The sequence below is a fragment of the Mixophyes fleayi genome, chromosome 6, assembly GCF_038048845.1.
Source record: "Mixophyes fleayi isolate aMixFle1 chromosome 6, aMixFle1.hap1, whole genome shotgun sequence".
In the NCBI taxonomy this organism is placed as follows: domain Eukaryota; kingdom Metazoa; phylum Chordata; class Amphibia; order Anura; family Limnodynastidae; genus Mixophyes; species Mixophyes fleayi.
This window is the reverse complement of record NC_134407.1, coordinates 169,223,888-169,240,667: the sequence shown is the minus strand read 5'-3', so window position 1 is coordinate 169,240,667 and position 16,780 is coordinate 169,223,888. Positions and strand designations below refer to the sequence as shown.

General features: G+C 38.9%; 1 protein-coding gene across 1 annotated transcript; it reads left to right on the top strand.

Moving 5' to 3' along the window:
• The first annotated feature begins 6,847 nt into the window (after positions 1-6,847).
• Positions 6,848-16,500, top strand: LOC142160480 (keratin, type I cytoskeletal 19-like). Its single transcript, XM_075215361.1, has 8 exons — positions 6,848-7,811; positions 9,036-9,118; positions 9,829-9,985; positions 10,153-10,314; positions 11,311-11,436; positions 13,350-13,570; positions 14,860-14,894; positions 15,577-16,500. Exons 1-8 carry the CDS (start codon positions 7,131-7,133, stop codon positions 15,633-15,635), a joined length of 1,524 nt encoding a protein of 507 aa, XP_075071462.1. The 5' UTR covers positions 6,848-7,130; the 3' UTR covers positions 15,636-16,500.
• The last annotated feature ends 280 nt before the right edge of the window (positions 16,501-16,780 follow it).

The following is a 16,780-nucleotide window of genomic DNA, read 5'->3' as shown; positions in this document are numbered from 1 at the left end:
GAATATAGAAGATATTATTATTATTATTATTATTATTATCATTATCATTTATTTGTTAGGCGCCACAAGGTATCCGCAGCGCCGCACACAGTACTAACAGTAGACTATACAGGGTGAAACCATACAGAACATTGAACAAAAAGTACCAATACTTCAGAAACTCCGGCCAGTCATATGCAGTAAAGACGGAGCGGAAGAACAGGTATGGAGACAGGAGGGGAGGGGGCCCTGCTCATACGAGCTTACAGCCAATGAGAGGGTAAACAGACCAGGCACAAGAGGAGCCAGTTGAGGCAAGAGGAGAGAAGGGAGAACGAGCTAAAGGGAGGAGATGGGGGTTAAGTAGATGGTTGGTAGGCTTTGAGGAAGAGGTGAGTTTTGAGTACACGTTTGAAGGAGCACAGAGCAGGAGAGAGACGGATGGAACGAGGGAGGTCGTTCCAGAGAAGGGGGGCTGCATGAGAAAAGTCTTGGATTCTGGAGTGGGAAGAGGTGATAAGAGTGGAGGAGAGGCGGCAGTCGTTGACCGAGTGCAGGGAGCGGGCAGGAGTATGAATGGAGAGGAGGTTAGAGATATAAGGGGCAGTAGAGATGGAGAGAGGCTTTTAAGTGGTGGTGAGGAGTTTGAAAAGGATTCTGTAGGGGAAGATACACCAAGTAGGTACCAGTTAGGCAGCCTGTGTGACACATTGGAGAGTGTCAGCAGCGATTCATTGGAGAAGGTCAGTAGCAAGACATTGGAAAGGGTCAGCAGAAAATACATTGGAGAGGGTCAGCAGCAATACATTGGAGAGAGTCAGCAGCAATACATTGGAGAGGGTCAGCAGCAAATCCACTGGAGAGAGTCAGCACTGCAGCAAATACATTGAAAAGGATCATCAGCATTATATTGGAGAGCGTCAGCAGCAAATATATTTGAGAGGGTCAGCAGAAAATACATTGAAGAGGGTCAGCACTGCAGCAAATACATTGAAGATTGTGAGCACTGCAGCAAATACATTGGAGAGGATCAACAGCAATATATTGGAGAGGGTTAGCAGCAAATACATTGGAGATGGTCAGCAGCAGTACACTGAAGAGGACCAACAGCAAAATATTGAAGAGAGTCAGCAGCAAATACATTGGAGAGGGTCAGCAGCAGTACATTGGAGATGATCAACAGCATTATATTGGAGAGGGTCAGCAGCAAATACATTGGAGAGGGTCAGCACTGCAGCAAATACATTGAAGAGGGTCAGCAGCAGTACACTGAAGAGGATCAACAGCAAAATATTGAAGAGGGTCAGCAGCAAATACATTGGAGAGGGACAGCAGTGGTAGTATCAGAGCTCATTAGACAGACAGCATCAGCATCAGTAGACATTATTTAACAGATGATGAGACAATAAGGGTACAATGTTAAATGTTGCAAGATGACATTGTACATGGGGCCACCTACCCAGGTGTGATATTTACATGGGTTCGACAACTACAGGATTGATATAATATAGTGGGTGGGCAGCAGAAGAGACAAAGTTATAAAGTCTACAATATAATGACATTGACAGTATTATTAGGTCAACAATTGAAATGTAGACAGTATATCCCTAACTCTAACCCTTTCCCTATCCCTAACCCTGTCGCTATCTATAGACCTGTCCATATCTCTGTCCCTAATCCTATTGCTGTCCCTAGACCTATCCCTATCTCTGTCCTTAGACCTGTCTTTATCCGTTTCTAGCTCTCTCCCTAACCCTATAATAATATTGTCAACATTTGAATTTTCTACCTAACCATACTGTCCATCATGTGAATTGGCGACCCAACATTACTGTTAATACCTGAATTGTCAACTGTTACACAAGCTGATAGAGCAAGATCATAATGTAAAATAGTGCAAAATGGAATTGTTCTTGGCACCACCCACCCATATAAAGGACATGCACATAGTTTAACAAACCAAGCACTTCAGTGACAGGCTGCCACTTTTGTGGCTGAAGTACTTGTTTTGTCTGGGCCCCCCCCTCCCATTAGAGAATATTCTGGTTGTTGGTCAATGAACTGGACAGAATAGATAGCAGTTATTTTTTTTATTTTTTGCAAATTACTAATGGTCATTTGGCTACCAGTGGTCATCTTCCTCTATGTTGATGGCCATGTCATCACCCTCATCATCATCCTTATCTCTAATGTCATGATCATCATTATCACACAATATTAATTAATTCTCACTGGAATCTACACATTATGTTGGTAATTAGCGACAAGAATGTTATTCTTAATACAATTTGTAGTTCACTTTGATGAACACCTGTTTTTCTACATTTTTGGGAAGTATACTGCTCTGATGATCAGTCACAACGTTCCCGGCTGTGCTAAACACTCTTTCCGAGTACACACTGGAGGGTTGGTAGCTTAAGTGCACCATAGATAGTTTGTACAATGGGCTCCAAATTTCCTTTTTTCTCTCCCAGAAACGGACTGTCTGACATGCTAACTTCTACTTCATCATTAAAGTAATCCTCCACCATTCTACTAAGAGAAGGTGTATTGATGAAGAAATGCTAGAGGTGTCAATAGTACATTTGGGCAATTCTTTTAATCCTAACCAGATGTCATAAACTTTCATATTGGTGTGCTTCTGTTGATAACTCATAATCAGTATGACTATCAGCAAAGGGAAGTTTTTTCTGTCAGTAGCATTTGGAGTAGAATCTATAGCAGGTAACATGTCATTTGCAACTTGAGCTGACAGATTACTCACAAGGAGCTATTTACATCTGTGAAAATTTTTGTCATTCTGAAATAAAGACATGTCATACGACTTTAAACTGGGACCAAACATGGTTGCCAAAATGTAGGGATCCAACTTCAAGATGCTGCAAACCCTTGGGCCCTGGCTAAGTGAACAAAGAACTTAGTCCACAAGGCCAAAATACTTTGCCAAATTGCTAACTTTCATCTCCTCCTTCAGCTGCTTTTCCAGTAGTTTGATTAGGGGTATGACATGCCTTAGGTTGGCAGTGTCCGGGCTCACTTCATTTGCTACAATTTCAAAGGGTTTCAGTAGCTTGCATAAAACAATAAGGATTCTCCAATGTGCTGGCATAAGATAACATGCTCTCCCTCTTCCTATCTCATGGTTTGCTGTGTAGGTCTTGATGGTCTGTTGCTATTTCTCTAGTCGCTGAAGCATATAAAGTGTAGATTTCCACCATGTTACTACCTCTTGCTACAGTTGGTTTCATGGCAGCTTCTGCTGCTGCTGATGGTGATATACCTACCCAGGGGGCTGTCACGGTCATATAGTGCTTGTTTTGACCAGGACTACTTCTTCACATATCCGTAGTTAAGTGGACTGTTGGTAAAATGGCATTTTCAAGGGACTAAATAACTTTTTGCTTAACCTCACAGTACAGCTGAGGAGAACAACCCTTTTGTATAGATTTCTCCTCCTCAGCAGCAGCAGCTGTAGCTTTAGCGTGCAAAGATGTTTCTTCAGAATCATGCCTGGGAGAGAGCCTTGTAAGTGGTGGTAAGGAGTTTGAAAAGGATTCTGTAGGGGAAGGGGAGTCAGTGTAAGGCAAGACATAGATGAGAGGCGGAGGAGGAACGGCGTAAGAGGAAGATGAGTCTTGCGGCAGCATTGAGTATAGAGCGCAGGGGGGGCAAGGTGGGAGTGGGGGAGGCCAGTAAGGAGGAGGTTGCAGTAATCGAGGCGGGAGATGATGAGAGCATGGATGATAGTTTTGGTGGCATCTTGAGAGAGGAAGGGACGGTTGCGGGCGATGTTGCGGTGTTGGAAACGACAGGTTTGGGAGAGGGATTGAATGTTGGGGGGCAAAAGAGAGAGAGGAGTCAAGGATGAAACCCAGGCAGCGGTGTTGGGTGACAGAGGAGATGGTGGAGTTGTTAACAACAATAGAGAGGTCATGGTGGGATGGAAGTCTGGACGGGGAAAGACAATGAGTTCAGTTTTAGAGATGTTAATTTTAAGAAAGTGCGAGGACAGGAGGATATGACTGAGAGACAGTCAGAGACACGAGAGAGGAGGGAGGAGGAAAGATCAGGGGAAGAGATGTAGAGATGAATGTCATCAGCATAGAGGTGATACTGAAGTTACAAGTATACATGGGTTTTCCATGATAACTTCTATCTGTGGTACAGTCTGGCGTTCCTCTATCCTCGGACGCCATCTTGTCAAGCATTCTGCACATGCGCAACCCCAGGAACCTTTTAAAACCTCTGCTCTACGTTGATAGGGGGATTACCAGCCAGCTACCTTTTGTAAGGGTTCTCCTCCTTTCTATGGGTGTCAGTTCATCAGGTTTCCTACCTGATAGAAAGCATATCCTTCGACTCACGTCCATGCTCATACTTACCTTTATTCCTGTCATCGCGAGTTAGACTGTTTGTTCATCGGCTTCAGCATCGGTCCTGTTCCAGAGTTATAATACCTGTGTGGATCTCAGTGCTTTTGCTTTACGCAGTTCATCGCTTTACAGCATTACCTGTTCAGCTTATTCCACAGTCAAGACCATGGTCTCACTGCAGAGCATCGCTCATCATCAGTCCTGTTCCAGAGTTATACACCTGTGTGGATCTCAGTGCTTTTGCTTTACGCAGTTCATCGCTTTACAGCATTACCTGTTCAGCTTATTCCACAGTCAAGACCATGGTCTCACTGCAGAGCATCGCTCATCATCAGTCCTGTTCCAAAGTTTTACACCTGTGTGGATCTCAGTGCTTTAGATCACCACAGTTCATCACTTCACAGCATTACCTGTTCAGCTTATTCCACAGTCAAGACCGTGGCCTCACTGCAGAGCATCGCTCATCATCAGTCCTGTTCCAGAGTTATACACCTGTGTGGATCTCAGGGCATTTGCTCTCCGCAGTTCATCGCTTCACAGCATTACCTGTTCAGCTTATTCCACAGTCAAGACCTGTGACCTCACTGCAGAGCATCACTCATCATCAGTCTTGTTCCAAAGTTATATCACCTGTGTGGACCTCAGTACTTCTGCTCACCGCAGTGCATCGCTTCACAGCTATATCTGTTCAGCTTATTCCGCTGTTTAGACCTGTGACTGTACTTCCTGCTCAGCCTATCCTATTACCGTGATTCGGGGCTATACTGCTGATCATCGCACAGCATCCGTCCTGTTCCGCAATTCTTTACACCTGAGGCTATATTTCATTTTGCCTTACAGTTACTTTGTGGTTCTCTGTATTATATGCTCTGCGCCCCCTAGAGGAACGCGACCTGCGGTTGAGAGCAACTAAAACCATATTCCCTTACGGGAATCCCTGGTGAATACCTCTTCTTTGTTAGCCTCCGCACCTCTCTGGGGGTAGCTGTCACTCAAGCAGAGATCAAGACCATTCCCACTGTCTGGCTTTCGTGACATCCCCATAAGTGAGCATTTGGTCAGGTTTTTTACAATAAGAAATAGAAATGAACACAAAAGATTCCAAGAAAGGTAGGGGTGATAATTTTCTGGGATCTCCATGTATTTTTTACATTTTACAATCTTAGCTAAGTCATCAGAGGGAACAGAAAACATAGCAGTCTATATGCAGCACACAAACATGGAAATATTGGAGTTAACTTTTGATTTGGAGGGGGAAGCAGATGAGGATAATTGTGGGGAGCTCCCTGTGGGCCACTCAACAGAGTATGTGTACTCTCATGTATCATTAATTGAGCTCTTATTGAAAGCGTGATGCAATTTTCTTAAGAAGGAGGAAAGAAGTGATAAAGAGGTCATTTCACTGTCAGATATCTATACCTGACTATACTGAGATAGATGTTTGGGAGATTGTGTGATATTTATCCTATCCACTAATGTTCTGTCAAAGGACTTTTCTCTGTTAAGTATCTTATGATTGATGATTTCCATTGTTTTCATTTCTTGAATATTAATGAACCATAAAATCAAAGAAAGACTGTCTGTTGTCCTTCATTGCCTGGGAACAAGTGTTTTAGCTATGTCAAAACAATGAAGTAAAATTAATTTCTTTTATTTTGATAAGAACTGGAGAGGTGTACCAACATCAATACTGGGTCTGCTTTGATTTATGCACCAGCAATCAGAGAGTTAATTTGAGCTACATTTGACCATAATTTAGCAACACAAGGACATGTTCAGACTATGTAAGGTACTGCAGCACCAGCATCTGTCACTGATGGGTATATTCTGTAGATATCTTAAAATTAACCTTACAATTTTTTTTTATTATTCGAGAGCTAATGGAGCACTTGGCAGATAACTGCAAAACTTTTGTGCATTGTGCATTTTTAATGATTTCCCCAGATCCAACATCAATAATCGTGTCAAAGTTGACAGCATTTCTATATTTTCCCTTAAGAGCGGTGTATACCATTGACAAATAACTGTTTCCTCTCCTTTTTTCCAAATCTCTATTTTGCAGTACTCTAAAAATCCACCTCCAGAACCTTACTCCTTACCCTCAAGTACACCACTGCCGACAAATAGCTCTGATTCAAAACAACTCGAGAAATAGCTCTACAAGACTTCAACTCCACACAGTGCTCAAATGCATATGTACTGCTTACCAAGGATATTGATATTAAATATATATCTGCATAGACCCTACGTTGTGCCATTTATTTTCTATTATTAGATAGATAGAGATAGTTAGACAGAGAGACAGACAGATAGATAAATAGATAGATTTTTTCTTTCACTTAAAACATTGCTTTACTCATTGCTCAAAAATACCATATAAATAATTCCATATAAAAGTATTATTCAGATAATACCACTTGTCAGTTTTTATAATACTTTTATCTTGAAATAAACTAAGAGTTTATGTAATTTGTCAGGGAGTGGAAACGTCTGATGTGCAGCATCATAATAATTATATAATAACGCTCTCCACCTTTCTGTAGCAATATATTCCATATACACTATATAAAAAAGCTCCAGTTATCCAACCTAAGAATTATTGGTCAATAAAGCTGAACATGTATAAGACGCTAGCAAAAGCATATGAAAGTTGTCCAGAATTCTACAACACCCCTTTCTAGCTCTATAAATAGATAGCCAGGTAGGCAACACAGCACTTCATTAGCAGACTAACATCTTGTAAGTTGTGTTTCATCTTCACTGCTCCCTACCATCACCATGAGACATAACAACAATCACAGTTATTCTTCACTTGGAGCCATCAAAAAGAGCTGCCACACAGGGGGTCATTCTCCCAAAATGTTCAGTCATTCCTCTACAGCTCATCATGGTGGATCCCATCTGTCGCATCATGGAGGCTCTCATATGTCCCATCATGGAGGCTCCCATATGTCCCATCATGGAGGCTCTCATATGTCCCATCATGGAGGCTCACATATGTCCCATCATGGAGGCTCTCATATGTCCCATCATGGAGGCTCCCATATGTCCCATCATGGAGGATCCCAATTGACACATCATGGAAATTCCCATTTGTCCCATCACGGTGGATCACAAAATTCTCATCATGGAGGCTTCCATAAATCTCATGTTGGCTTGTCTCATAAATCACATCTTGGAAGCTCCCACAAGATGCATCATGGAAACTCTCACTTTTCCCATCATGGAGGCTCCAATTTATCACATCATGGAAGCTCCGGTCTGCTCAGTATCAATGAGAAGGAAACAATGCAGATATTGAATGAACGTTTATCTTCCTACCTGCGTGAGGTCAGTGCTCTAGAAGAGGAAAATGCCCAGCTGGAAAAGAAGATCTGCGAGTGGTATGCAAACAATGCTCCTAGCTCACTGCCTGACTCCAGCCAGTATTTCAGACTAATTTCCGACCTCCAGAACCAGGTAAACTACCAGAAAAGTATTATTTTTAGGTAAAATTGTTACTATTGTTTATTTAGGTGGTGCCACAGAATTTCTAAAGCAAAGACATAGTTAGAGGAACACAACAGGCAAAATACAAAACAAAGGACAGGATTTTAAAAAACTATAACTGCGAAAATAGCAATGAATTAAGCATAATATTTTACATGAGACATAATAGGTACAGTACATGGCAAACAGTTGTCATACAGAACATGCTAGAGCATGATACGTGAATGCACAAATAGACGAGGTGTGAGCAGACAAGAAGACATGAGGAGAGAGGACCCTGATTGGGGGAGATTACAATCTAATGTGAAAATTTTAAAAAAGATTTTCAGATGATTATAAATTAATTTCAACCATATGACATTTAATGTAACTAATAATTAAATCCAGTTTCAAGATGAGAAGTAGGATTTAGATAAAACCAATATGAGAAAATGATACATGTACATTAACTGTATTTATTTGGTTCTCAGACATAACACCGTAAAAGTTATGATATCTCTGCTCACATTTATAGTTTAACGACTTTCTCTCTCTGAACATAAATTTAAAGGTTTTTATATAAGAAAACGTACTTACATGTGTATGTTGGATCACATGTATCTCCAAATAAACTGACAAACAGTATTTTGCTTCAGGCATACAAATGTGTGTGTACTTACTCCTAACAATAGCATAGAAATGTGGTTTGACAGTGATAGTAGTACATTTACATTACCCTAGTTTTACACAATATAATAATGTAACGAAGTTTCAAATAAACAAGCGAGAATAGTGCCTTGACAGTGTTATTAATAAATGCAAACTTCCTATATAAAATTTAATGCCTACAAATGCTCTTATATCCGTTACTCCCCCTCCCCTCTTTAAAAATTAGATTGGAATCTTCTTTACAGTAGTCCAAAAGGAAATTACAAACAAGTAGTGAGAATAGATGAATGCTAATGAAATAGGTACTACCAGCTAGAAGAGTTAAAAGTCAATAGATAGTGCTGCTGGTGTCATTATCCTCACTTATCTTTCCACCAGGCCTACATTACCTGCAAAAGATACAGTATGCCTCCTAAGAAGGGTATCTAGGGATGTTTCAACGTCTAATTGTGACAGATACCCACTCTATGTGAGGCACAAAATGAGTAAAGTCACTAACAAAAGTGAATCTTGTTGTTGAGAATCATGGTATAATGTATTTTACAGATCGCTGGAGCTACTATGGAAAATTCCAGGATTGTTCTTCAGATTGACAATGCCAGACTGGCTGCTGATGACTTCCGTAACAAGTACATATTTATATTATTACGTGTTTACCAAGAATTTAAGATAAAGTCATAGACAAATATTTGTACAAGCGGTAGGAAGAGAGAGGATGACCCTGAAATGACCATATCAGATGAGATGTGGTAGGACATATTAGATGATGGATTGGTTGTAACGTGTACACTGATTATGATCTTGAAATGAAGAGATTGGTAAAGATTAAAAGCAATTGTTAAAACGGGGGGATTCATGTTTATATTTGGGTAAACAAAATATGTTGGGGGTGTGAGTCCTAAATTAAAGGTACATTGATATACAATTTATGGATTCTTTCATGAGAAAAGCTAATGCAAATTTAACCAGAAGAGTAATAAATTATGATAGAAATGGAGATAATATTAATTTAATTAAATTTTTTGTTTTAGCTTGGACCTAAAAGGGGCGATACTGTATATGTAAATACATTTTAGAAAAATGGAAGACATGGCCACAGATCTCTCTGAGATCCTATAAATGTGTGAATGTGCACTCTACATATATCCGTGCCTGTTTATCTAAAATCCCCTTATCCTCTAATATATTGGGAAAAGTAAGTGGATGGTAAAAGCCAAACAGTAAAAAACAAAATAAATATACAAATACAAATAAAACAGTTGTTTTGCCCCTGAACAGTGCTGTGTAGTAATATTAAATGATAACTATGTAGTTATTAAGGCTTCTTTGTACTCTCCAGGTATGATATGGAACTACGCATGAGTAATAATGCTGAAGCTGATGTAAACGCTCTGCGCAGAGTCTTAGAAGGACTGAGCCAAGAAACATGCAGCCTGGAGATGCAAGTTCAGAACCTTCAGGAAGAATTACAGGAGACAAAGAGAAATCACGAAGAGGTAATGTTCAGTTATGGCAACTTGTAGAATTCAAAAGTAGCTCTCAGGAAGGATGAGAGAAGTAAAAAAAAAGATATTCCGTTAGAGATAGACATTTAATGAAGGAAAAATGCATCTGTGTATTCCATTATACCTATAATTGAGTATACATTTCTCATCTCCTTTAGGAAGTAAACAGCCTTCGTGCCCAGCTTGGAGCCAGAATCAACGTGGAAATGAATGCTGCCCCATCCATCGACCTTAATAGAGCCCTGTCAGAAATCCGAGATGAATATGAAAACCTGATGGAGAGGAACCTGAGAGATGTAGAGTCCATTTTTAGACAAAGGGTAAAATTCTTTATGGAGTAAATATATATCCATGCATTTCTGTTAAAAAGAAAGTAGAAGATTAGGCTAAATTCGTTCATTATAATCTCCCACAGCAAAGTAATTAACACCCAAGTCACAAACCCCCTAATTTCCTCTTTTTCCATTGAAAAAATTATAGTGGATTAAGCAAATCAAAAACAGGAATACAAGGAGTAAACTAGTGTTAGTTCCATAAATTGTTGGGAAGGATATACCCTAACATCCTTCACACCATTGATCAGAATTCTGGAGGCAGAACCCATTGAGGTAGACATACAACAGTGGCGAAATGCATTTGAGATGAATCCTACACTCATAATAGTTTGACTTCTATTAATTTCACCTTGTCCCTGTTATTGACTTACTCTGTACCTTTACTGTTGTCCATATATACTATCTCACTTAATATCTCATCCACTGCAAGCTATACTAATCATCAACCTTACCATATTTATTTCTTAATGCAGTTTACTCCACCCTACCATGTAACCACTGCTGCCCTAACACCTATGCATCACTCTAGTTCCTGACCTGTACCTCCATTCTGATATCCCATGTTCCAGATGCCCTTAGTCAATTTTATATAAGTATCTGATTTGTGCATATAATTAAACAATGGTTTTGCTCCATTTGGCCAGGAGGTGAATAATTGAGACACTATTGTTGTGTAAATGCTCATAGATCCTGATGACATCACAGGTCTTGAAACAAATGTAATCAATTCTCAATTAAAAACATGCAATGTGAAAACTAAAACTGAACATAAAAATTATAAATAACAGTAGCAGTGTATGCAGGTTCCATCTTATAGCCTGTCCTGGAGATAAGCCATGATATTGCTCAAATGAGCGTGGTATGTTTGTATGTTTCTTCAGTACATACAGGCAGACAAACAAAAACTAGGTCCTTACTAAGTAAAACTGTCTATTAACAGCATCCATCCATTTCCATTATAACTTTAGATTGTATTGACAGAGTGAAGAGCTAAATCGTCAGGTGGCTTCAGGTTCAGAGCAACTCCAGTCTGTGCAAACCGAGGTCATTGAGCTGAAGCGCTGTGTCCAGACCCTGGAGATTGAACTGCAGAGCCAGCTGAGCATGGTATGGACAGATAGTTGTAATTCTCCAAATAAGTTGTGTTTTGCTGTGTTCTATTATATACTTAAGTTTAGGTCTATAAAGACTGGGGTATATTTATTAATTGAGGTTTTGCCCAACTGCACATTTTGTAGCAAAACCACACATAAAACCCCATGCTTTAAAACCTCACTGTTCCCGATTTTCTTGAAAGGTAGGTAAACAAACTGCGATTTAAGAATGTTTTACAAAACTGCACATCACCAGAAAAAAGGCAGGTATTTAGGTTCTGAAAAACGAGATAGCTGTTTCGGATATCTTGCCTGTCAGTATGTTAAAAAATAAAGAAATCAATAAAGAAAAATAACTTCCAACCCCTTGTCTAACAGCCTGTGTTACTCAGCCTTGGAGCCTTGGGCCCAACCATCTAGGAGGGGGGCAAATAAATGATCAGGCACCTAGAGATGCCCAGACCAATGCTGTGTGCCCATACCTGTTGGCTTCCAGGGAATTAGTGTAAAAAAGGAGGGCAAGAGCTACGCTGCCAGCATGCACTCACAGAAATTGACTGTTATTGCATGCTGGCGGTTGTAGAACTACACATGGGAATCAGTGCATACGTGTACTACATAGTGTGAACTGCCAGTGTTGGCATCTTTAGTAGAACAAATAATTAGTATTAATTAGTATTTCCCTTTTAGTATAATAAATAAATAATTGTGGGTCATTAGTATAATTAAGACAAAATATTGCCACCTTAGTAGAATAAAGAAATAATCCCCCACGCCCCTTAGTGAAATAAACAAATAATTGTGGGCTTTTTGGACGAGAAAAAGTTTGTCAGCATTATTGTCACATTATTGCCCCCATCATCATCATCATCATTATTTATTTATATAGCGCCAAAATATTCCGTAGCGCTTTACAATTGGGGACAAACAAAGTAAACTAATAAACAAACGGGGTAAAACAGACAAAGAGGTGAGAAGCCCCTGCTCGCAAGCTTACAATCTATATTATGGGGGCCCCCATAATATACTCTGTAGTGTAATGTCCATAGTAGATACATACCTGGAATTTTCTTTGTTCTCTTAATGCCACGTAATCCTTATGGAACTTAAAGAAACAGATAGTTGTACTGCATCACTCACAAGGAGCTCCCAATGCGAAACATGTTCATCTATGCAATCCTGCCTACGTATTAGCTGAGCAGCCAATCAATAAAATAGGTACAGGAGCATGATTGTTTGTTCAGGCTCCCTCTAAGTGAGCCTGAGTAGCACTGACTGAGTAGCACTGTCCTGCAAGCTAATCTTGGGTTTTTCACCAGGTTTTACTATGCAGTTTGCTCTAAATCGCATGTAGTTTGACCCAAACCATATCCAATTTAGATGTTTTCAAACTGCCATATATCACCTACAGTTAGAGGTTTCAGCATTTTATTTATTCATAGAGTACAGTTTTAATCATAGTCATTGCCGAATTTGTGACCCTGTCCTCCGGGAGATCCTGGAGGACAGGTCATTTTACAGGGATAGGAGGGGGCGAGGTGATGTGGTAAAATCTTTGTGCCACCATAACTCCGCCCCCACTATAAAATGCCAAAATTCACAGTATTGAATAGCAAGGGGTGGGGCTTAATGGTATGATTAAGCCCTTTCCCCAATATTATATTCAATGCCATGAATTTCTGCATTTTTTAGGATCCGGGAGGTTTGCCTACTCTTCTGGGAGGCAAGTATGGTTTTAATTAGTCTCTTTACTGGCTGACAGCAGTAATCTGGAGGATCTTGTGTGTTTATTTGCTAAATAATCCCTTTCTTTTTAGCACATGTTCTTACTTGTTTGAGCAACTTCTATTTTGTGTGTCATGCCAAATAAAACCGTAGAGAATAAAATTTAACAATGTAATCAATTTGTACTCATTTTTCATTAAGACATCAGCCCTGGAATGCACTTTGGCAGAGACACAAGCTACTTATGGTTCCCAAATCGCCCAGTTACAAGCTATGATCGATAATGTGGAGTCTCAGCTGGCTCAAATCAGATCTGATCTGGAACGTCAGAACTATGAGTACAAGATCCTGATGGACCAGAAGACCCACCTGGAGATGGAGATCGCCACCTACAAACGCCTCCTGGATGGACATGACATCCAGTAAGTTCAGCAATGTAATATACAGCTGCCATTCAGTTCAGTAATGCTGGCTTACAATTTGCCTTTTATTTACTACTACAATTCTTAACTACTTACTCTTCGGTAAAATATAAATTTTTTCTTTATACATACAGTTTCACATTTTGCTTATAGTAAAACAAATGTTTTTTGTTTCTGCTCCCAGGTATTCTATATTATAACTCGTAATATTAATTTCCCCACAACTCTGACTCTAGATGAACAGAATTTGGGCAAATGGAGTCCTATAATTTTTTGCCTGCATTTTACAATTGAAAGGAAACAATAGGTTGCTTTGAAAGACTGAGCAAATGTCATGTCAAGTGGGTGTCCCTGTTTTCTGTTCACAATATAGTGTGCAGAGAGAGGCGAGTCCACAAACAAGAATAACCCATGAAAATGGATATGAAACTATGGGGGATATTTATTTATCCAGCAGTGGGAAACATAAGCTTTGGAGTGGACACAGATAGTTATACTCAGTTATCTAAGCAACACTGTTCCGCATTAAACAATTCACGACGCAACATTTTTCTTTACACTATTGTTTCTTATAGATTTCTTAATTTATTATTATGAAATCATCAAAAAATAACCTGTTACTGGTAATTTAATGTTTCATACTTTGATTACTTTAATAGCTTTATTTTATTTATTGAACAGAAACTAACATATTTACAACCTGCAACTGAGACACCTGAGCCTCTCTTAAATGTTCGGATTATAGTCTATTTTTTCAGCCTAGTGTTTGTATTTAATTGCGGGCTTTGTGTAAATTTTAGTCTCCTGCTTTAGTTCAGAAAGCACTGTTGGCCCACTGCTTTTAGGCTCCAATTCTGTGCTGCAGTTATTGTCCATGAATGTAATTTTTTCTTTTCGTTTATTTGCTTATCTGTATCACTCCATAAACTACTGTCTTTACATGTTTCTCCCTTTTTACAGGTTCTCTTTCCTATTAACTCTTTTTTTCCCCTTCTCACTGTACCACTGACAGCTTCTCTGCTCAGTGCAGATTCTCCCATCTTCACTACCTCCCCTCAGATTGCAGATGTGTTCTTCATGTGTTCCATATTCAATACAACCGTTACACATCTCACTATCTCCTCGCCACAAGCCACCTCTTCCTATAATTTGAGCAAGGGGCTTGACAGGAAGCTTGCAACAGTTATATGGGGGGGTCCATAGTCTGCTTTGAGACCCATTTATAGTTTAGTCATATTGTATTGTTTACCTATTTAACCAATGAACTAATGTTCTGATTTATCCCGCAGTGTGTCAGACTATCACATGTCAAGTGGAAAACTTGGTGAGTTGATAAGTGGAAATGAAGACAACAATTCTTTCATTTTGTTTGATAGCCATTTCTTTAAACGTTCTCTGTAGCAATTCGCTATCTTAACTTTGACACAAGTTAAATTAAAATGAAAATTATATTTATAGACAAGATTTATGGCATAATTTATTATATACAATATTTCGTATACAATACAACTCTCTGACCTCCCCAAGTGGAGTGGTTTATTGAAAAGTGGGTGTGGCTTCAAGAGAACATTGGTGGGAGTGGCTTATTGGTAAGTGAGTGCGGCTTCATGATAATATTGGTGTGCATGGGTACCTAGGTAGGGTGTTAATGGATCAGGACAGGGCTTAGTTTTCAATCTATTTTGCATTCTAAAATGTTGGAGGGTAAGCTAGTCTTCTCCAGCTAACTTTATACAGTTGTACAGGTGTGTTATATTTGGGAGTTGCATGTGCCTGTTTTTTATTTTATTTGAAATGTATATGTATTGTACAAGGTCATTTTTAGACTAGTGCATTACTTATATGTTTCGTACTTTCGTATGTATAATGCTATGCAGTTATCAAAAATAATCTGTGGGTTCTGTTGGTTGTTTGCAAATGATATTTCATGTAATTTGTAATTACTATTCTGCTTATGTGAGTTAAATATATAAATCTTATATTCATTTTGCATTCTCTGTTCCCAGGAACTCACCACAAAGTGATACATCATACCACTGAGCATGCCCATAAACAGAAATGCTAACAGATATCTGAATCCCACTGAAGATATAAGAAGACCCAGCATGAACCAATACAAATATTGAATAAGTAGAGTTTTAGAATGTTCTTTTCTTACAAGTACCACTAGTCTTGTTACTTTTCTTTAATTAGACAATGGAGGTGTATAGCAAGTGATTATTTCAATGGGATGTAGGAAGAACACCAACAATTATATATCTATTCATATAAATGTGTTCTATTGTTTTTTAAATTAAGAGATGAGATATTGCAGTTATAATGAATGTCTCTCTAGCACAGGACAGATGTTTCAATATTATATACCAGTTAAGAATTGAAATCAATTTTACAGAAAAAAATATGACTCCTTACATAGAATACCTTAATTAAGGTGGCATATTTTGATATTTACTGGGTGTTTGGGAAGGTCTAGTACAGTAATGTATATAGTAACCTTGGTTCTTGAACCGACAAGTGATTTATCCTGGGATTACAAATGCTTTGATTTATATTAGTCTAAAACACTGCCTATATAAGTCTACAAAAACACAACTGGAAAAACAATTTCTCTTGTTGTTAAGCTATAATTATTTTGTCTCCTAAAACCTTGTTGACATAACAAGTGTACATGTTTACAATATTTTATTATACCCCAGCAGATATTTCTAGCACCCACAAGTAAGATGATATTGCACTGTAACCCACTACATTACAACCATTGTATAGTTTATGTGATTACAGAGATCAAGGATGATCTCATTCATAGCCTCTACTGGGCTTGTGTTTCACGGATAATGTTGGCTCTTGGAGACTGTATTGTTACTACTATTTTCTTTTATCTTTTTATTTTCTAAAATATGTCTTCTTGAATAAAATTTGATTTCTGCTTATGCCAATGTCTCAGATGTATTAATACTTCCGATACGGTATATTACAGCTGAAACTGTTTAAACTCAGAATACACTTTTGGATTAACATGCAGGACTGTTTGAGACATTATCAGCCCACTAACTCTTTGTAACATGTAAGAAGTAACATATAAGGAATAACATGAAACTATTCTTCCAAACTAGAGTGCATCAAAATTTCATAAAGTACTGCAACTCTACAACAAATTGAGGGTCAGTGAGGAACGGCGAACAGAGCGAACAGGCAATGATACATTACATG